Below are 22,636 nucleotides of genomic sequence, written 5' to 3' on the forward strand. Positions count from 1 at the left end.
AAGTTTTCAACCAGTCTAGCAAGCAACGCAATACTTTTCATCCAAATAACATATCAGGTTCCTCAAATGAACTTTCAGAGAGCAGGAACATTCTGGAGCAGGCTCTTAAAAAAAAAAAAAAAACTAAAAAAAACTTTGCGGTAACAACGTGGTCTCGCCGAGTTTTTTTTTCCTGTTTTAATTTTTTTTTTCCACTCGAACAATCGCTGGATCTGAGTGTGTTTTGTAAATAGCTTTGGTAAGTAACGAGGAGGAGGGAGGGAGGAGGTTATTAAAAAAGGTTGGTGTGGGTTGGATGATTAGTGCCTCAGCCTTGGCGAGATGCACTTCTTTTTTCTTTTTTTTATGATGTTTATTCGCTGTTTCTCTCAGGACTCCGGTTTGTTTTCTCACAACAATAATTGCCTCATAACTCGCCGTAGCGGTTCATAACCTCGCCCTCAAAACACTCAGAAGTATGTAACGTGTGTCCGAGTGCACGCTTTCGCTCTTAAACACTTTTCCCCAAGTCATATTTTCATCTTCATACGGCCCGCGTATGAACATTATAGAGTCGTATTACGAGTTATACTGTAAGTGTTCCACATCTCGCGCCGGTTGTGATCTGTTGGATTTTGCCATGTCACCATAAAATGATGTCGCTGAATGGTCTGCAGATCCGGGCACTGGATTGTTGTTTTTTTTTCTTTCTAAATATCCAAACAACACAGCAAATAAAAGAAGCCGTGCAATAAAAAACAAAAAAACACAAAAAGGCAAAAATCACTTCATTAAATTGCACCACAGGCCCCTAAAATATGAGGAAATAAAAAGCAGCAACTGTGTGTCTGTTGATGTGCTTTTTGTAAACCAGCCAAACTCCCTTATCTGTAACATATGGGGAAGAAAATTATGCACAAAAAGCATTCAGACGCAGCACTCCATAAATAACTGGCGCGCTGCATAACATTTTAGGTTTAATCTGATGAATGCCTCTGAGATTATTAGAAATATTCCCTCTCCCTCTCCTCTGTATACTCGGGGGAAGCGGCTTCTGAGTGCTCTGCTGCGATATCCCTTTCACTCTGTCGCTTGTTCACTGTGAGAAAACCTCTGTTTGCTCCGTCGTGTTTGGCAAACCGTGCAGCGGGACGGCTCTGCACCCTGCACTCGGGCCCTTTCACGGGGGTTTGCCGGACCGGGGCCGCATTAAAAGAAGCTTTGTCGCAAAGCAACAGGTTCTCAGAGGCAGAAAAATGTCAATTTTGCCTCGTCCGCGGCCAATTCTCTTTCCCTCGCTCTCCCCTCGTCTTCCCCCCCCCTCCCCCCTGAGTAATGATGTGTTTTATTTACGCTGTCCCTTAAGAGCACAATCTAGCCGCAGTCCATAAAACCGTAATTAACCGTTTAGCCTTAAGCTTCGAGCTACAGATGGGCTGTCTCATAAATTTACACATTCAATCCGTCTTCCCCTCCTCCTTAAGTCAACCTGTCCTGGACTTCCCGGTTTAATGAACCCCCGGTTTGTTTGGACACCCCCTCTTCCTGTGCGAGGAGGCTTCGTTCCGAGTTTTCGGTAAAAACGTCACTCGGTCATATATCGAAGGGAAGAGATTATCTCTTGTGCCAGCAGAGACAATCAAACCTGCTTCTTAGCGCGGCTTAGGCCGAGAGACTCGGGGTCGACTGGCAGCCCATTCCCAGGAGGTGGGTGCTGCTGTTTCCCTTCAAGTCCCCCCCCCCCCCCCGCCCCCCACCTCACCCCCATCACCCCTCCCTCACCAGGGGGCTCTCGCAGCGGTGTCCAGTCTCGTAGCAGCTGCAAGCGGTCAGAAAACACATAGCTTAATTGTCATTAACACATGTATTTGTACCCCCTCCGGTTCCGAAAGTATGGCCACGCCACCTTCTTGGAGGTTAATGTGATTTGTCCGGTGGTAATGGACACTAATAAGGTGCTTAGACCTCGCCATATGTTTACGCGAGACGATGCTTTCTGAGTTGAGAGGCTTACCGGGGGGAAAAAAAACTGTCTGTGGATCTCTTTCGATGGGCAGAGGAGGCGACAGATGGTCAGCTGTTCCACTTTAGCCTCCGGGTTCGGGAAGCTTGTTGTTTCCTTTTTCCGTGAGGGGGTTATTCTGTGGTTCCCCGAAAACGTGACCCGCGACGAAGCAGAGCTCTTAGATCTGGTCTCGGATGCAGCAGTGAAATTTTAGCAGTCGTTCCCGGTGCCAGTTTTCACAACCGCTTTTAAGGATTATTGTGAAACGTCTTAACAGAGGGCTCTCTTTTTGGTCGTCGCTGCCCCGACTGTCTCGTTCCCAGATCTGAAGGGGAAATGTGCTGCGTTTAATTAAATGGAAAAAAAAAAAAAAAATGGTGTTTCTATTTTCAATTAAAGCAAAGGGAGGAATCCTCACGGGGCCGGAGCGCTTTGAGGCCCCCCCGCCATCCCCCCACCCCGACGGGTTGAGTTGCTCCGCGAGAGAAAACGAGGTGCGCTGACACCAGTGTCGTTTCCACTTCGGCCCTCATTGTGTAACGGCCGCTCGGAGGATGAAAGCGCGCTTATCTCAATACCATCAGTCTGATGTCGTCCCGTGGAGGGAAAAAAAAGCCTCGGCCGTGGCGACGGAGTTATCATAACGGGCTTAGCTTCCATACCTCCTCAGAGTTTAGTGACTAGAAACCGCCTCATGGAAACACGGTACCACAAAGTCCACTATTTTCTTTACTGATTGAGGGAGCCAAACTACTTCTCCTCATGTGCAGTAATAACCAATATGAATCAAATATAGTGTACACACACGCACACACTTGATGAGTGGCAGTTGCTTCGAAAACAATTTTCTAGCCGCAGCAAAAGTTCCCCCACTGTGAAAGCATGCAGCGGTTTGAGTGTTGATGAGTTATTGGCGTGAGGTGAATACCAACGATGTGGAGTCGTCATCGTAGACTGGATTATAAAAGTGGACGTAACGTCCGGCTGATGCGGGAGTGCATTAAGCTGCGGTACCGCCGAGCGCCACTAGGTGTTGGCTCCAAAAGGCGTCCGGCTCCATCGACTCCCATTCAACTTGTCCAAAAAAAAATGTCTACATGTTATGAAGGGGCGTGTCCGTTTGATTGACAGGCCTGCGCTGCAGTCAGATTTTAGCTATCGGTGGGCGGGACGTAGTATCGTCGGGTTTCCAATCAGGTCGAGTCAGATCCACCGCTCGTCCAAATATGGTCACTTCTTGGCTCCAAACTGCTCCGAACTAGCGAAGATGGCGCCAGCAAAAATCCAAACTTTTCATGACGGCCATTCATAAACCCGACGGCTTTGTAATCACCGCGAGAACACGTTCAGGTCGTTGTGGTTTTCTCTCCTGAGTGACCCCAGATTAACCCCTGAAATAAGATTATTCACAAACTTCAGACCGGGGTAGTGCCTTGATTGCCTTATCCGTTTCGGCCCTAATCTGCAAAACTACAGCTCTTTAGGCTCGGCGACGACCGCGGTGCATTTTCTGTGATGGCGGACGTAAACTGTAACTTCAATGTGGTTTTTAAATGTCAGTCAGCATTGATGAACATTGTACTGGCTGGATTTGTTTCATGGACACTGGCGGCATTACGGCTGAACCCTTTGAATGTCTTCCAACGCAAGAGGCAAAAACAAAAATTAAAAAAAAAAGGCTGTGGTTAGTGCAGCCCTTAAAAATAATAAAATTTATCTGAAGAACTACTGCAAAAAATAATAAAAGAATAAAGGGAACGGGGACGGGATTTGCCAACGGAAAAAAATACTTGTGTAACCGCAGCGCATGGCGAGCCACCGGTAGGCAGCTGACTTCCCGCTGCAAATTTCCACCAGCTCTCTTTCCAACGGTAACATGATGTCATCGGTCGTAGAGCGCTGCCAGATTCAGGCATATTTCCTCGCCGTCGGCCGTACAGCTGCACGAGGTCGACACCCGGCCCCTCGGCTGAAGTCGCCGAAAAACCATCGACCCCGACGCTCCTTCCCCCCTCGGGCTCTGCCAGGACCCGGCAAAGAGCGTTTTTCGGAGGAGACGCTGGCATGTCTCAGCACTCTCGGAGAGCATTCCTCTCCCGTTGAGTCACTCGCTCCATAAAAAAAAGAAGAAGAAGAAGAAAGGGATGGAGGTTATATTGTACGTATTTCCTACTATTTCAGGTGCGGAAATTTAAGAATCGAAAACCCGACGACGTACTCGTGCTGTTATTTAGCGGCCGCCGTCGTACGACGCCGGAGAATGTCTCGCCCCGACCGAAACTATGCGAAACAACTGTCATTTACATACATTTGCATACCTTCCACGATATAGTGTTCCTCGACTAAATCTGTCAGCCCCACGCGATGAAACAGGATAGATCTGAACTATTTACACGTCGGAGAGGAGGTTTGGAGGAGGAGGGGAGGAGGGGAGGCCGGGGGAGAGGAGGGGTAACAGCTGCCAGGGGGTTATGTGATAGCGGCGAAGGAAGGCACGCCGCCGCGGCTGGACGGAGGCGCACGGACGCTGTGAGAAGTGATACGGCGGGGAAGATGTGAAAAAAAAACGGGGGGCGGGGGGGGGGGTCTCTGTTTGAGGTTTCCACGGAGGAGCGTCAGCGGGGCCTCTGTTTTTTTTAGTGTAGTTTAGGTCTTCAGTAAAAAAAAAAAAAGAAAAAGGGGTGGGGGTGGGGGGGGGGGGTTGTGGGGTGTCTTTTCTCTGCACTTACTAAGGATTAGCTGCAGCAACAGTGTCCCCACGTCTCGCGGTCCGTCCCCGTTGCGTTCGGCGACAAACGCCGCCGGAGGTCAAAGGTCGCCGGCGGACGAGAAGCGCCGTTCGTTCTCCCGAGGCTGTAAACAGGTTGTGACCTCACATCCTGCGCAGAAGTGAAACGCCTGGAAAGGAGGGCGCACGCACATACACACACACACACACACACACACACACACACACACACACACACACACACACACCCACCGGTGCAGCCTCGTGGCTTGGCCTGCTTCCTCTCTTCGTGGGGGGAAAACAATGCTATTGAAATGCAACCATGTGCGTTAACAGAAGGCACTTTTTTTTTTTTTTTTTTTTAGCTCAGAAAGAAAAAAACACAGCAGCTGGCTCGATATTCAAAAACAAATATGTTCCTCTCGCTGCGTCTCGAGGCGGGAGCTCATGGCATTCGAAGACAAAAACGCCACTTCGCCCTCAGAGCCACTTATCGGCCCGGCAGCTCCCGCCGACGCAGAGCGTCTTTGATCAACGACGGTCCCGGCGGAGTTGTTGACTGTCAAACGCGGCGTCGCCTGACAGCTGCCGCCGCACGCAACTCAAACCGACACGGACACCTCGACCGACTCGGGAGCCGCTCTCTCAATTAAAGAGGATAAGCCGGGCGAAGGAGCGGCCTCTGAAATCTTGTCGCCGTGACAACCACTCCCCGAAGGATGACTCGCGTCAATACCGATCGCGTTGCGCGCTCGAGCGGGTGACAGCGCGGGATTAAGTCGGACGTTGACGAAGTAATCCCGCTGACTGCATTTGTTTCGGGCTCTCGGCCACATGTTGTGGTTGTTTATTACGTAACAGCTCCTTAATGATACGATACGGAGCGGATAGATTTCCATTTCATGCGGTGTGGTAATTCTTCTGACACCAAAAATGTATGGTGGGATGTCTCCCAGAAGTATTTTATTTACAAGTAGGATCCTTATAATTGTAAATATTTGCAGAGGTGGAAATACATAATTACTTAGAAATTCAAACCTTTGCCCGTACATGGCTGTAAACATCTTATAAGTCAGCGAAGTCGAACGGCCGAGGACGCGACTCGGTTTGGCGATGAGTCACTCCAAGATTAGTGCTTTATGGTTTCTGGGTCTCTTTTGGGGTAAAAAAATAAATAAAAATAATAATAATTGTTTACCGTTAACCTCTGTTTGTGTCATCTTGTTTTTTGGTTTCTGGAATTCAGCTCTTGTTTATTCTGAACGCAGATCGTTAGCCACTTCTGTTCTGACCAGAAAAACAAAAAAAAACCTGGACGCACGACAAAGCTTCAGGTCGAATGTCTGTTTATTATCGCGGTGAAGTGACGTTACGGTAAACCATCTCCGATCTCATTTAAGCGAGGAATCTCCCCCCGCTCTGCCCTCCTGAAAGGAGCTGCGGTCGTCTCCAACAATACCTCCACAATCATGTTCAAATTTGTTGACGTTTCGAAGGGAAATTCTCCTGTTTTCCTCAGAGTTTAGTTTCAGCAACTTCACAGCAGCTGGAGAGCTTGTCGGGGATTTTACTTCTTCGTGCTTCATAGTTGTTTAACCGGGAGTTTAAACCTCGCTGGTACATTCTGGTTGTAAAATGCGGATTCCTTTAATTTAGTTCCTTTTTTGGGGGGGTTCCAAGCAAAATGTGGCATTAAATGTCGGGTCTTGTTTAATTAAATTATATTTCATTATTTCTAAACTAGTTTTTAGACCGTATTGACTATTTTAGAAAAACAATCGTGCAGGAGTTTAGTATTTTTTTGTTTGTTCACGGTGGCAAAGCTAACATGCGAAATGTACAGTTTATAAATGCATATCATTGGTAGAATTTAAACAATAGTCTTCAGCACTTTCGGCACAGTGAGACTTTATTTATGCACGGATTTGAGCTGAATGCTAACATTAGCAACATGCTAACAGGAACTTGTGTTTACCACGTTCACCTTCCCAGTTTTGCATGTTGGCGTGCCGATATTTGCTAATTAGCACTGAACACTTAAAGTACAGCTTTGTATTTATTTTGCCAGAACTGAAAGGATAATAAGCCGTTGTGCAAAGGAAACAAAACCAAATAAGGTAAAAGCCACAGGAGAGAGAGGGACTGGCTACCTTATATGGTATAGGAGACCGGACCAGGTGAGCTGACGGTGGCCCGATTTTTACCGAAAAAAAAAAAAAGATTCCCACAGTCGTTGAACTTCATCTTCTCGAGCGATTTCACGGCGATCAATGCGAACATGAACATAAGTTTATGTTCGAGAGGAAAAGCTGTTAAAATCCATTTTTCTGGGGACCATGATCGTCCGTACGTGATGAAGTCTCTCCGATATCACGCTCCTTTGCCCCTCTTCATCTTTTAGTGACATAAACTATAAGTACGAGGACTCATTTTTATCAGAAGTCTTGGTCTGTAGTGCAAAATATAGCAAGCATGTGACCCCGATTTTGCTCATATTTATAAGATAATCCACGAGTCCCCGAAAGCCGTCTCTCCGACCCTCCGCCCCGTCGGCACCCTTTCTTTTCTCTCAAGATTCTTCATGTTTTGATTTTTGCACGGCACGGCATTAAGGGAGAATTTTCTGTGGCCGTCCTCCAAATGTTTTTTATTATGTCTTATTAATCTCAGCCCCCACGGTACACAAGTTCAAGCATCTGATGTTTTCCACAGCTGAGCACACAGGGACGGGAGACACGAGCTCAGGACTGTGTATGTTTTTATTTTCGGTGTGTTATAAGTTGAACATATTCACACAGATTCCTGAAGAGAGAGCGAGCTGCGAGAGGGGGAACAGGTTCATGTTCAGAGGTTCAGAGGTGGGGAAAGTGGCTTTCAGATCTGACCTTTTTTTTTTTTTCACTCCTCAGGTGCTCCTCTCGCTGTCAAACCATATGCAAATCATTAAGCACTCAAAATATCTTCAAGCCTTTAAAGATGTCCCCAAATCCCGCCTTGTGACTTTCGGTAACGAGGCTTGAACTCGTGTTTACGTTGGGAATATAGATCAGGCAGTTCGGCGGGCCATTTAAGGAAGGATTATAAAGAGCAGCTCAAGCAAGGCAGATGTCTTTTTTTCTCTGTCTCTCTCTCTCTCTCTCTCTCTCTCTCTCTCTCTCGCTCTCTCTCTTCAGGTTTTTCTGCATTGCGGCTCGTTTTCATCTGCTATTGATTTAAATCCATACCCCCCCCCACTCCCTCCCCGAGGGCCCAATGAGCCCCGTTTCGTCACCCGCTCTGGGAGGAAAAAAAAACAAAAAAACGGTTAGATTTTTTTTTTGCTGGTAATAGCATTTCTTCCTTCGCTCAAATTCCAACAGACCGACTCGCTCAGCGCCGCGCACCTTAAAATAGATACCTCGCTGAGCAGATTAAATCTGTGAGTGTCCGAGACCCCAGGAAGGACGCCTGAAAGATTTAGTTTCACAGACTTTGAGCCCCCCCCCCCCCTCCCCTTTAGTGTGTTCTTCGCTGATGTGTGTTGATGTGACAGTGTGACCGATGGAAATGCGAACCACCGCTCGGAGACATTCTCGGGAATTAAATGCAGCGGGAGCATGAATTGGTTTCAGTGTTGATCTTGCTGCAAATGACAAGTCATGTACATGTGTCTTAAGTCCAAACTGGGTGTCCTTAATGATGTACATGTGTGTCCTGTGGCACACACAAAAAAAAAAAAGAGTTTGTAATTCTATCAGTGAAATATCTCCTTGTTGAGTCTGTCATGTGAGTGGAAAGTGTAATGAGTCGCTTCTGTGCCGGCCGTTGAGGCCATTTTTTCCTTCGCTTCTCGTTTAGTGTGCTCGCTGGAGGAGAAGTTAACTGCTATTGTCACCAAGCGGTAACCAGCAGTGACGTCGCCCCTTGGATTTTGCGAGCGGCTGTTATGAAACCTCGAGTGACCGTATTTGGACGAGCTGGTTGGAAGCGAACGGTGGATCTGACTCGATCTGATCGGAAACCCGACGATACTACGTCCCGCACACCGATAGCCGTAACCTGACTGCACCGCAGGCCTGTCAATCAAACGGACACGCTCCCCAAAAACAGCTTTTCTATTATTATTTTCTAATTAATGACGGGATTCATTTCAGATGGACCTCCAGAAAACGGATAGGAAGAAGCGACTTTAGCGAGCAGAAGCGATACATTTTATTGACAGAGAATTTTGTGAGACTAGTTGGATGGGAGTCTATGGAGCTGGAGGCTTTTTGGAGCCGACCCCTAGTGACCCTCGGTGGTATTAAGCGACCTCCGCATCTGCCTCTTTTTTTCAGACCCGGAAGCTACGTCCACTTGAATAATCAGTCAAAGGTTATCAACTCATGGTTATTTTCTTCCTTTTCCACCTCCAGGCTCTCCGTCGCTGAGCGGAACCGGCACGGTAACGGTTCTGGTGGACGATGTCAACGACAACGTCCCCGTTTTCACCTCGTCCACCTTCCACACCACCATCACGGAGAACGCCCCGACGGGGACGGACGTGCTTCTGGTCAACAGCTCGGACGCAGATGTGGGCGTCAATGGCGTCATAAGGTATCCTCATTTTGTTAGACATTTCTATGAGAGAATTTTCCTCCTTATTCTTTTGACCGTTATAAAAAAAAAAAAAACATTCTGGGGACAGTGCGGCTCATCGGGACCCCGGTGGTGCCGTGACCTGGTTACATGTTTGTAGACATTTACTGAAGGGTGAAAGGTGAAAAGAACACTTTTAAAAGGGGTCTCATGATGAAATAATCACCCCAGGAAGAGTTTTACCAAAGTTGCATTAAAATTCTCTCGTTAAGAGTTTTAATGAAAAATGACCAGAAGTAGCAAAATCACGAGAACAGAAGATCATATGCACTGAAAGTTTATTCAGATTTAATTAACTCCAGAATAAAAGCTTTTATGTCCATTAACAAGTCCATTTTTTACAATCCAGAGGAGATCTGTGTCTCTCTGTACAGCTGTCCAGTAACAACTGTGAGTAATCAACTTTGCTTAAATTCCCTGGTGTGAATAAATAGCCTTTTCAGGGCCGAGCTTTGGCTTCCCTCGCGCCCCCCAGCGAAACGCTTTTACCTCATCACCGGCTCTGTGAAATTCCAGGCCGATGTTGCAACTGACGACAGGAGTTCAGTCGCAGAGTGCCGAGTCTTAAGTCTTAGTCAACACCCAAAGTCATTGTTTCGGACTGCGACACCCCCCCCTCCCTCCCTTCCCCCGCCTTCCCCTCCCCATCCCCACCTCCTCCATGGGGGACCTTGTAAGAGCTTCTGGCCGGTCTCTCTCAAAGCCGGACGCTGACTCAAGTCCAGCCCCTCCTCTTTCCTTGGTAACCCCACCGGGTACACATTGGGGGGTACCGCAGCGTGCTCCAGTTTCCCCAAAACACAGTAATGAGGATGTTAATTGCCTATGACAGTACGAGATGTGCCCATCAGGGGGCTCCAGGGGGGCGGGGTGGTCGAGGCCCTTAATGGAGACCAGAACTGGGGTTACCTTCAGTTTTGGGATGTTGACTCTCGCACCCCGTTAAACCCCGAGTCCTAAACTTGGACTGGTCTCCGGACTGCGTTCCGACCGCAAGCATCTGTTTATGTTGTCGAACGATGTCCAAATAAGCTTTGCATCCAACTCGGCTTTCACACGTTGTTCTGTAATTTGTCATCCCATCTCTGGAGGGGGAAGAAACCTTTTCAAAATATGCACTGGTGTGTACATGTATGTGTCAGTTTACATTTGTGTCTGGGTCCTGCCAGAGACTCATGAGATACAGTCTGAAACATGATATTTGTTTGAAAGCAGGAGAGCCCCCCTCCCTCCCTTATGTCTCCTGATGGTATACACGTATGCACTTCATGTTTTGTTTGGACTGTGTGTGATATGTTATACTTTTAATCTCATTTTCCTTTCGTCATTTCAAAGTTCTACTATAAAGTAAATTAAAACGAGTGAGATACATTAAATAAAAGATTGTGGAGAGACTGTGTGAGCACCGAGGTGGAAAACAGTTGCTGCATTCGCTAGATGCCTTAATCGGTTAACTCACTGCTTTGAAGTCTCTTCAGTATAATATGCTGATTAATACTGAGTATACTTTCCTCTCAAATGTCCCTTCTGAACCTGGAAACAGTGCCCTCTATGGACCACATAGTGTCAGTCCTGATTAAAGGCCCTTCAGTCCAGTGGCTGTGTGTTGCAAAGTTGTGAGAAACTGTCTTAAATGTAACAACTCACCTGATGCTCATTACAGACACCTAAAATAACACCGTTACCTCGCTGCAATACCAGACCTGCTCGTGATGCAGCAATTGAAGCAGCTCCACAGCCACTGGGTGAAAGTAGAGACAAGAGTTTGGTGGACTAAGTTTTAATTTTTTTTTGTAGTTATTTGAAGCACAAAAAGAAAAAGTGTAAATGCTGAAAGTGCAGTTAAAAGTGCAGTAAAACTCCCTTCAGAAGACCTGTTAGTCATTTCTCTATTTTATTTTTATTAAAGCAATTCTCACTCTTATTACTGGAAATGAGTCTTCACACTTTGTCAGACAAGACTAATGCTTTATTTTTGTAGTTTGAATTTTTTTTTTTTATTACATCATTACAAATTACTGTGACAGATCGTCAAATATCCGAAAGCTTTCCCCTTAAACACGTCCTCCTCGATCTCTCCCACAGCTACAGTCTGACCGGAGGACACGGTCAGTTCTCCATCAACCCGGCCACGGGGCAGATTATCACCAGCTCCCTGCTGGACCGGGAAGACAGGGCCAATTACCAGCTGCTAGTCGTGGCGACAGATGGAGGGCAGCCCGAGGGCCTGTCCAGCTCCTCCACCGTGTCCGTGACGGTGGCCGACATCAACGACAACCCTCCGCGCTTCCACCACCACCCTTACGTCACCCACATCCCCGCCTCCACCGCAGCAGGTTGGTACGGGCCGTAAAAAGGTCCTAAAAACGGTCTGCACCTGTTCTCTCTATTGCTGTACTGCGCTCTTAGACGGGGTTTAATTATAATGTCGGTGGTGGGTCGAACTTTTCCCATGCTGATAGGAATAAAAAGTTTTCTTTTCCTGCAAGATAAAGTATTTTAATTACAGTAAATTATAGTGTGACTTCTCTTTTTAAATTATTTAAGTCTACATGTTCTTGTAAAACAATACAAACGACAGATTTATTAAATGCAATTAAACTAATTTGTTTCCGTTTGTTTTCAGGGTCCTTGGTGTTTGCCGTTACCGTCACCGATGAGGACTCGGGCTCCAACGCCCAGCTGCACTACTCCCTGATCGGACGCAACTCTGAGAAATTCAAGATCGACCCGGTCAGAGGAGCCATCACCGCCAACGAGAAGCTGACCGGAAGTTCAGAAGTCACCCTCACGGTTCGAGTGAAAGACGGAGGAGCGAACCCCAAAACGGACACGACCACCGTGACCGTCCGCTTCGTTACGGGAGGAAACTTCCCTGTCATCAAGCTGAAGGAGCGGGCGTTCACGTTCCCCGAGAGCCAGCCGAACAACCACGTCGTTACCACGGTGACAGGGTCTTCCATGAGGGGTGGACCGCTGTCGTATTACATCGCCAGCGGTAACCTGGACAACGCCTTTCATATCGACCAGCTGTCGGGTGAGCTGTCCATCAGACACGCGCTGGATTATGAACACATCCAGAAGTACGTTCTCTGGATCGAGGCCAGAGATCAGGGATTCCCGCCGTACTCTTCCTACGAGAAAGTGGAAGTTACTGTGCTGGACGTGAACGACAATCACCCCGTGTTCGATAAGGACCCCTCCCACGCTGAGATACTGGAGAACCTCTCACCTCAGCGGGTGCTGATGGTCTCCGCTGTCGACCTGGACAGCGGGCCCAACGGACAGCTGGAGTACGCCATCATCGATGGCAACAGAGAGACCAGTTTCAGCATCAATCGAGCCACCGGTGAAATACGAACCACTCGGCCGCTGGACCGCGAGAAGGTGGCCGTGTACACTTTGAAAGTCAAAGCCACTGACCGCGGTTTGCCACCCAAAAACACAGCAGTCAAAGTGCTGATCAGCGTCCTTGACGTGAACGACAACGCGCCGAGGTTTTCCAAGATCTTCAGTGCTACGGTGGCTGAAAATGCGCCGGTGGGTTACACCGTCACCAGAGTCACCACGACGGACGAGGATGCCGGTTCAAATGCCATCAGCCGGTATTCAATTACGGACACCAGCCTTCCATTCAATATTAATCCCAACACAGGTGACATAACAATTAGTAGACCGCTCAATCGGGAAGATACCGATCACTACATCGTGAAAGTGACCGCCCACGACTCCGGCTGGACTGTAAGCACAGATGTCACCGTATTTATCACGGACGTTAACGATAACGCCCCCAGATTTAGCCGACCTTCTTACTATCTGGACTACCCTGAGCTCACAGAGGTGGGCTCCCTGGTCACGCAGGTCACCGCCACCGACCCCGACGAGGGTTTCAACGGCAAAATTTTCTACTTCATCCGATCCCAGTCTGAGTATTTCAGAATTAACGCCAGCACCGGAGTGATATTTGTGAAGCAGCAGTTAAAGTATCAGAACTCGACAGGTGCCAGCAGTATAAATATAAACCGCCACAGCTTCATTGTGACAGCCTCAGATCGAGCAGTCAAGCCTTTGATGAGTGAGACCACGGTAATTGTCAACATTGTAGACAGTAATGATAATCCTCCCGAGTTCAATTCGCCGAGCTACTTTACTCCCGTCACTAAAAGCGTCAAGGTTGGCACCAGACTGATTCAGGTTGCAGCTCACGACAAAAAAGACTTTGGCCTTAATTCGGAGGTTGAGTACTTAATAACAGGTGGAAACAGCTCGAGTAAATTCAAACTAGATAAAACAAGTGGATGGATTAGCGTTGCCTCCTCCCTTACTTCTGATATGAATAAAATGTTCCTCATTGACATCAGAGCGAGCGACAGAGGAAACCCTCCCTTGTCGACAAGAACGTCGGTGAGAATCGCAGTCACGGAGGAAAACCACCACACACCTGAGTTCTCACAAAGCCAAATCTCAGCCACTGTGCCGGAAAGCCTCGCTGTGGGAACAGCAATAAGGACCGTGTCCGCCAGAGACAAAGACAAAGAAATGAATGGCCTTATCACGTACAATATTACTTCAGGCAACGACAAGGGTCTGTTTGCACTTAACAGTAAAACTGGAGTGTTGTCCTCCGCTCAGCCTCTGGACTTTGAGGAGAAGCAGCAACACGAGCTGAGAGTTTCCGCCACTGACGGCGGTTGGATTGCGAAAACGAGCTACGTCTCCGTCACGGTACACGTGACCGACGTGAACGACAACCCTCCCGTGTTCGATCCCGACGAGTACTTCCCCGTCGTGCAGGAGAACGTTCCCAGCGGCACCACCGTGGTCAAGATGAACGCCACGGACCACGATTCGGGAGCTAACGCCGTCATGGCTTACGTGATTCAGTCGTCAGACAGCGACCTATTTGTTATCGATCCGAACACGGGCACCATCACCACCCAGGGCTTCTTGGATTATGAGGCGAAGCAGGTCTACCATTTAACTGTGAAGGCCTTTAACGTCCCAGACGAGGAGCGCTGCAGCTTTGCCAACGTCAACATTCAGCTGAAGGGAGCCAACGAATACGTTCCCCGCTTTGTCTCCAAACAGTACTACTTTGAAATCTCTGAAGCCGCTCCAAAAGGCACAGTGGTCGGGGAAGTTTTTGCCAGCGATCGAGACCAAGGAGACGACGGAGTGGTTTACTACCTCATTTTCGGTAAGAGCAGAAAGAAGGGATTTGGCATCAACAGGAAAACGGGCCAGATTTATGTCACAGGTACTCTGGACCGTGAGAAAGAGGAAAAGATTTCGCTGAAGGTGCTGGCCAAGAACGCAGGAAGCATCCGCGGGGCAGATATTGACGAGGTGTTTGTGAATATCACTATACTCGATGCCAACGATCCACCTGTTTTTACCCAAGAGCTGTACGACGTGCAGGTTAGTGAAGGTCTATCACCTGGTGGTCTGGTTACCTTCGTGAGCGCAGAAGACTCAGACTCAGTCCCAAGCTGGAGCAGATTTTCCTACTCCATCGCTCCTGATTTTGATAAAAATGTTTTTACTATCAACCCCAAAACGGGCCAAGTGTCTGTGGCTGCAGAGCTGGACAGAGAAACAACTCCCGTGTATAATCTGACTGTTCTCGCCGTGGATACTGGCACACCTCCCGCGACCGGAAGCACGACCGTGATCGTGAATCTGGAAGATATCAACGATAACGGTCCGACTTTGACGACCGCCTACGCTGAGGTAATGGAGAACCAGAGAGCTGGCGGCGCGGTTACAACACTAACAGCCTCCGATCCAGACCTACCACCCAACCAAGGCCCTTTCCTATTCAGCCTCCTCAGCTCCGGCTCTGCCAACAGCTACTTCAGCCTGAGTCCAGCTGGAGTGTTGACCACCAGCCGGGAGATCGACAGAGAACAGATCAGCGACTTCTACCTCTCTGTTGTGATCAAGGACTCCGGTTTGCCTCAAATGTCCTCCACAGGAACCATTCACGTCAAAATAAACGATCAGAACGACAACCCGTCGCAGCCGAGGTCCATGGAAATCTTTGTCCACTACTTTGGAAACATGTTTCCCGGAGGTTCTTTGGGAGACGTCAAGCCCCAAGACCCTGACATTCAGGATAGGTTCCACTGCTCCCTCATCCCGCCGTCCTCCGGTCTGTTCAGTATCCCAACTGGAACGTGCAACCTCAACTCCAAAGCCCGCTCGACAGATGGAACTTTTGAGCTCACCGTTCGCAGCAGCGACGGCGTCCACGGCTCGGTCAGCAACACGGCCAGAGTCCTCTTCATGGGCTTCACCAACGCCACGGTGGACAACAGCATACTCATCCGGCTCCACTCGGACGGAGTCAAAAGCTTCCTCACCAACCACTACCTCAGCTTCTTACGCATTGCCAACTCTCAGCTCGCGGGACTCGGCACGGGGGTGCTGCTTTACGGAGCGTTCGAGCTCAACAACCAGACTTTCCTGATGGCAGCTGTGAAACGGGGCCACGGACAATATGTCAACCCCAGCGGCGTGGCCACATTCTTCCAGAGTATCAAAGACATTTTATATAGACAGAGCGGGGTGCAAATAGATGCGGTGGACCATGATCCCTGCACACGCAACCCGTGCCAGAACGGAGGCAGCTGCAAGAGGCGTCTCAGTGTCGGGCCCGATATGAAGACAGAAGAAAGCGTCCCCGTGATCCTTGTTTCCAACCACCCCCTGCAGCCGTACGCCTGCAGCTGCAGGCCGGGATACGCAGGAGCTCTGTGCGAGACAGACATCGACGAGTGCCAGCCATCGCCCTGCCATAACGGCGGCACCTGCCACAATCTGGTGGGGGGGTTCTCTTGCACCTGTCCCGAGGGTTTCACCGGCATGGCCTGCGAGAGGGATGTCAATGAATGCCTCTCCAATCCCTGCAAGAACGGGGCGCTGTGCCAGAACTTCCCCGGCGGCTTCAACTGCCTCTGTAAATCTGGATTTGCAGGTACTACACACACCGTCGCAGTCACTCGTGTAAAGCTCAGAAAAGAAAACCCGTGCGGTGGGACACTCACGTACACAAACTCAACATTAATACAGTCACACACGGAGTTAGGTCCAATGAAAATATTTGCTTCGCGATGTTTCCATGGGCTGTTGTAGCCATAGCATACAAAAGCACGGCTGCCAAAAACAGTTTGGTTTTGTGGATTACTGGTTTGGAGGGGTGAGGGGTGGAGGGGGGGGTATCAGATGTGATGCGTATCAGCCTGCTGTTTGCTTTAATAAAAAGGATGATGCTAAGCTGACCCTTTGTCAGGACTCGGAGTCTAGACTCCATACACAGTTCACCGCTCTCACGTTTCATTGTGTGCCTTCACGCGCATGCAACTGTGACCACACACAGATACATTTTCTAATCCGACTGTATACACAGGGATTCCTTAATCAAGGATTTTTCTCATTTGGCCGTGTTTGGAGTTAGTATGACAAACGAGCAGCTTTATAAAAGATCCAATCAGGCCTTTTAATTTGGAAATGTAATGAATACGCAACATTATTACCCTTGATAAAAGGGGAGAGGAGTTTAAGTGGAATTACTTACAACAGTCATTTGGATCCCTGAACGTTGTCCAGCTTTCTGACTGCAGCATCTGAAAGACATTTTCACGAAGCAGGCTGCAGCAGACGATTTGCCTCAAGTCAAGTCATTACTGTCCCTTTTTATTATGACGATAAAAAATGACCACATATCTTGAGGTTTCATCAAGATGAATGACCCTCCTGCACAATAGCACCTATTGACTTACAGTAGTTTGCATGCCCTCACAGCGAACTCTCAACTTCCTGTTTTCCCCAACTGCTTTTTGGCAGCAGGATCCATCTCCATTAAGCAACTTGTCTCAGGATTTACAGCGTGAAATATATTTTCAGAAGTTCAACGTCAAAGTCTTTTTTGTATTGTGCCATGCATGAGTCATTTATTCTCTTGTCTATTATTTTTTTTTATTATCAGTGTCACGTTCCTTATCATAATGTTAAAACTCATTTAAGTGTTTCCCTGTTTGTGTGGCAGTGATTCGTGTACGTTGCAGTTGTTTGTCTTAATGCACTGCAAGAAAAGAAAAAAAAGAAGCCGTTTCATCCAACTGTAATTTGATCTCGCAATGAATGAATCAGATTATTCTTAGTGAGAAGAATCTGCCAGTTGAATGAGATCATTTCTCTTTTTTCCAATGAGAGTTTCAAGATGTTGTTTTGTCTCAAATGATGTCATCTTGGACAAGCGGTCTCTATTTCTTTCGCTTATTTGAAGAAATTTGAAAGTGAGTGAAACTAAAACACTAAAACAGGTGAATTTACAGCTTTCTATTTCATATTCAAGGTTGTGCGAGCATAAATAAAACTTCAAGGCTGACTACGAAGCTTCTTTTTGTCTTGTTGCAGTGCATTTCTCAGCTGTGAGGTGTTGAAAGGTCCGCACGGCTCGGCCTGTGGGGAAAGTGAACTGTGTTCCCCTCGGGGTTTTTTTTTTTTCCTGTGTTGTCTGCCACCCCATCCATTTTAATTTGTGTTGTTCTGTGAACCCAGGCAAGACGTGTGACTCCATCATCAATCACTGTGAGTGTAACCCTTGTTTTAATGGCGGGTCCTGTCAGAACCGGGTGGATGGATATTACTGTCATTGTCCGTTTGGTAAGTAATCGTAGGAAACTTTCGGTGTAAATTGAAAAGCAAGACGGACACTTTTTAGATGTGCAAACAAAAGTTATTCCCTTCATTCTTGATTTTTTTTTTTTAAACAAATGTGAACACTGTCATTTCATTTTGTGTTTCCATTTTTCATGCTTTGTAATGCCGCTCTCATAAATACTCCGCAATTTAAGCAAAAAGAAGTAGTTTGTACCTTTTTGATGATTTTTTGGCGAGATTAAGACCCGACATCAGTTTTTATCTGTTTCATCACTACTACACAACATATCGGATTCTGTTTTATCTGCAGATATTTTTTTTTATCACAGCTCCGCCGTGAATCATTCGGCGGCTTTCTTCTCCTCTGATTCTTGATTCTGGTCTGTTTTTTGTTTGTTTTTTTCCATCCTCAGGGGTTTTCGGCAAACACTGCGAACTGAACAGCTACGGCTTCGAGGAGCTCTCCTACATGGAGTTTCCCTCTCTGGACCCCAACAACAACTACATATACATCAAGTTCGCCACCCTGAAGAGCAACGCACTGCTGATGTACAACCACGACAACCAGACCGGAGACAAGGCGGAGTTCCTGGCGTTGGAGATCTTCGAGGGACAGATGCGATTCTCCTTTAACTTGGGAAGTGGAACTTATAAATTGATGACCATGATAAAAGTTTCGGACGGGCAGTTCCACACGGTCATCGCCAGGAGAGCCGGGATGGTAAGAACGACCGCTTTTAAATCAGAAATGACCTCACATGTTGAATTTCTTTTATTGTACACTGGTGAAAAATGTTATTAATTTTTATGAGCCTACCAGCAAAAGAAAATGAGGATAATCAGTAAAACACCGCACGGTATGGACGTGCACTAGCAGTTATGTCGTCGGCCTTTATGGCTGAAAGCGCCATCCACATTTGGCCTTATATTCTTTTTTGCACCATCAAATGATAATTAAACTCCCCTCTCCAAACCACGGGTAGCCCAGCTTATGGTTTTCATGGTTTGTAATTATATTTTATTGCTCGTTGTGATTTACAATACTGGGATCCAAAATGGCCCAGGAGGCTGACATTTTTTTGTCTCCTGTGCTCTGAATGAGCAGCTTCTCCCTGCCAGCAATGCGGTGGCAAGGAAAGAAAAAAAAGAAAAGAAAACCCAACAAGGCCCTGTCAAAGCTGCTATAATGTAGCCCTCCTGCTGGACTTCAAATCTGTCATTTCCCACCGTGCACTGGGAGTTTCATAGGAAGCTGGTAAAATCGTTAAATTGTCAGTTTTGAGATGGTGCAGAGTGACGGGATGGAAAGGAATACAGCACACGTCGAATACCGAATATCATGCGGCGGCCGCGTTAGAGCGATTTAAGGACCAGAGAGAAGTGTGTGTGTGTGTGTGTCATGCCTCGAGTGCCAAGGAGAACCTGATCGCTATGTTTGCAAAAGGTGCTACGGGTCATTTCAGTGGTCAGGCTTGATGTCTGCTGTGAGCCAATCTCATAAAGCAGAGAGAAACCACAGCCACGGTCGTTGCGCCGCCTCATCGCGACTGGCTCCAAGTAATCAGCCGGAGCAGAGAGTTCACGGATACTGTTACGATCGCAATTAGCGTCGTCGCCGTCGGGAGTCGGGATAATCATCAAATACGATGAATGTTCTTGCAAATTGTCTCCATCCGGTGAGTCTCACGGTTCGACAGGACGCCGCGTTGGAGTCACGCTCACGCTTCTGTTTGCCGAAGCTGAAAAATGTGTCAAATAGACAGATTGAAATAAAGAGTTTTTGATTGAATTTCAAACAACCACATCGCTTTGTTGCCGTAGTGACTGACGCCGTTCACACTGTCCAATCACCCAACTCATCAAACCAAAGTGGCAACCTCCGGGGCAAAAAAATACAAATAAAGTGCGGACAAACTGCAGTTCCTTAAATGGCCACTTGAGGCTGTCTCACGGACCTCCGTGTTAAAATGTCCAATTTAAATAAACACGTTTACAGCCACAAACAAGCTACGGTTTTGATTTCTACATCTAATTTTGCCGTTCACAACAACTGTATGGGGTGGAGGGGGGGGGAAGTGGGGAGGTTGTTTTATATAAGTCATCCATATCAATTCTCTTCAGGGTTAAAGTTATGATTAAAGATGTAGCTGCTCGGAGTGACGGGTCGGTGCCGGTGACAGGTGGCCAGCTGCCTGCGGGTTTAAGGTGTAAACTGTCCAACCCACTACAATGATCTACAAGGGATCCGGATTAGCATTAGCATTGTCTGTATACAGCCGGGGCATCTGATTCAGTGCAACAACAAAGCTAATCTCATAACATTTGACAAATCTCCCTTTTGGATTGGTACACTGGTATTTGTCGGAACATTTGATTTTTCATTTTCACAACCGTTAACTCAAAAGCTCCCAAAGAAAACTCATTAAAACACGGCGACACCAGTAGATTATCCTGAGGAACATTATTCTATTATACTCTTATTATTGTTTTACATCAGATTCAGTCCACCTGGAGCATCGGCACAATCAGGGCCCGCACATTTCTGTATATTTGTACATGCAAGTTCTTTCGCAGAAAAGTCTGAAATGAGCTTTTAAACAGTGCCAGTAGTGACGTTAGAGGACTTGGGGGGAAGAAAAAAAAAGCCGGGACTTCATTTGGGGGCAATGAACAGCGACATGACAGTCACAAATGACACAGGAGAACAAAAGTGTCTGTGTGAGTGATTCTCGCCTCATGTTTCTGGAAACACCACTTCCTGTCCAACGAGATGCCTCTCGGGGACAACTAGAAGAATAATGAGCGTAATTTGGATGAAATATCGTGTGACAGTAGCTGACAGGAAAAAAACACAGATGGTAACAACCAAGCCAAGTTCGTTTATTTTAAAATCAGGGTTTTAAGTCGGGGAAAAAAAAGAAAAGAAAACCACAGTCCTCTGTGAACGAGGTTTGTAGATGGAGTTTGACAGTTTGGTGTTTCGCTGCCGTTGATTAGCACCTGCGGCTAATCGTCGACGCTTTTGATTAGGCGAATTTATTTGTTCTAGAAAAACCAAACAGAAGTTACCCGCACCACAACAGAGAGCGGATGCTACGGTCGCTCCATCATATTAGTCACGGGGAGCACAGCGATCTCCAGTCCGGCTTTCGTTTCAAGCACTAAAACCAAACCTCATCGACTTTTTGGTGACGCATTCGGCCCTAATTTCCCGTTGTTGTTTTTTCTTCCCTCTGTTAGAAATATTTCCCCTGCGCTGTGTGAGACACTCGACAGTGAGACCTTTGATCACAGGAAGGGACATTAATACAAAAAAAAATTTTTTTTAAAAACGCTCACGTGGTTTGTACCTTTTTGATGTTCTTCGCTTTCGCTGTTTTTATCGCTGCGTTTGGTTGGTGTGTTTTATTTTCAGGTTTGGAAGTGTGTGTGTGTGTGTGTGTGTGCGTGTGAGTGTCAGTGTGTGTGTGTGTGTGTGTGTGTGTGTGGTGGATGATTTGTGTGTCGGGGATGTGGGTCGGTGTGGTCCGTGTTTACTTTAAGCTCGCAGGAGAGGTGGAGCGTGATTGTCCCGGTTTTTCAACACTTTCACACACTTTTCCGGGCAGTTTCCTCACCAGCCCATTTTTCTTTTTCCTCCTCGTCGGGTCGTCCCCCCCGTCGGAGCGCAGAGAGGGAAAGAGAATAGCCGACACATCTGGGCGAAAGCTTTAGTGCCATTTACAGGAAATGGGAAATGTTCGCTGCAACGCGTGTAATGCGTTTCTGGTCCCACTCGCCACCATCAAAACGCCGCGATGGAATGACGAGGAATAGTTTTGTCTGCGTTGTGTTGTGGTAGGGAATTGCTGTAAACGGTAAAGTCGCTTGAACAGACTTTAAAGGAATAGTTGGGCATTTTTTGGGGGGCGCCGTGTTCACCTTGGATAGATGAGAAGGCCGACACCACTCTTGTATCTTTAAGTTAGATATGAAGCTGCAGCGTCTGGCTGCTGCCTTACATTAAATGGACGTATGTATAAGAATCATATGATTCTTCTTATTTCAGTGACTCACCTAAATAGCCGTAGACTATCTCAAGCTGCTGGCCTGTATTTCTTCACTTCATAGCAAGAGTGCAGCTCCACCTTCGGGGCTCCTTCCACTTGGGCTCCACCCACTGACACCGAGCCCAACCAATGAGGTTATTCACCCCGCTGATAAATATTCATTAAAAATGATCTGCGTGGCGCGGCTGAAATATACCCTGCACTCTCATATGACACTGATTATGAAGAGGAAGTGACTGATATTGATTGCGTGTTTGATGGGCACCCCCACACACACTAACACACACACACACACACACACACACACACACACTAACACACACACACACACACACACACACACTAACACACACACACACGCACACCACAAATAACAGTGAGTAACACAGCTTGTTGGTGTTTATGTCGACCGCAGTCTGCCAGAAATTGGTTTAAAAAAAAAAAAAAAATAAGTACTTTTCCTCCCTGAACAGTAATTGTATGAAGCAGCATGACTTTACAGCTGTTACTGTTAAAGAGGACACACACGTGACGCGCGCGCGTGTGTGTGTGTGTGTGTGTGTGTGTGTGTGTGTGTGTGTGTGTGTGTGTGTG

At 47.4% G+C, this 22,636-nt stretch overlaps 1 protein-coding gene across 1 annotated transcript in view; it reads left to right on the top strand.

Moving 5' to 3' along the window:
• The window catches only part of fat4 (FAT atypical cadherin 4), a 105,365-nt gene that overhangs the window by 69,859 nt on the left and 12,870 nt on the right, over positions 1-22,636 (top strand). The window contains 5 exon segments of the mRNA XM_069169447.1: positions 9,107-9,287; positions 11,415-11,665; positions 11,956-16,305; positions 17,892-17,996; positions 18,407-18,714. Of these exon segments, the coding sequence (XP_069025548.1) occupies positions 9,107-9,287; positions 11,415-11,665; positions 11,956-16,305; positions 17,892-17,996; positions 18,407-18,714 (5,195 nt within the window).

The sequence above is a fragment of the Embiotoca jacksoni genome, unplaced genomic scaffold (assembly GCF_022577435.1).
Source record: "Embiotoca jacksoni isolate LCO1_2020_lvr unplaced genomic scaffold, fEmbJac1.0.p SCAF_45, whole genome shotgun sequence".
In the NCBI taxonomy this organism is placed as follows: Eukaryota; Metazoa; Chordata; class Actinopteri; family Embiotocidae; genus Embiotoca; species Embiotoca jacksoni.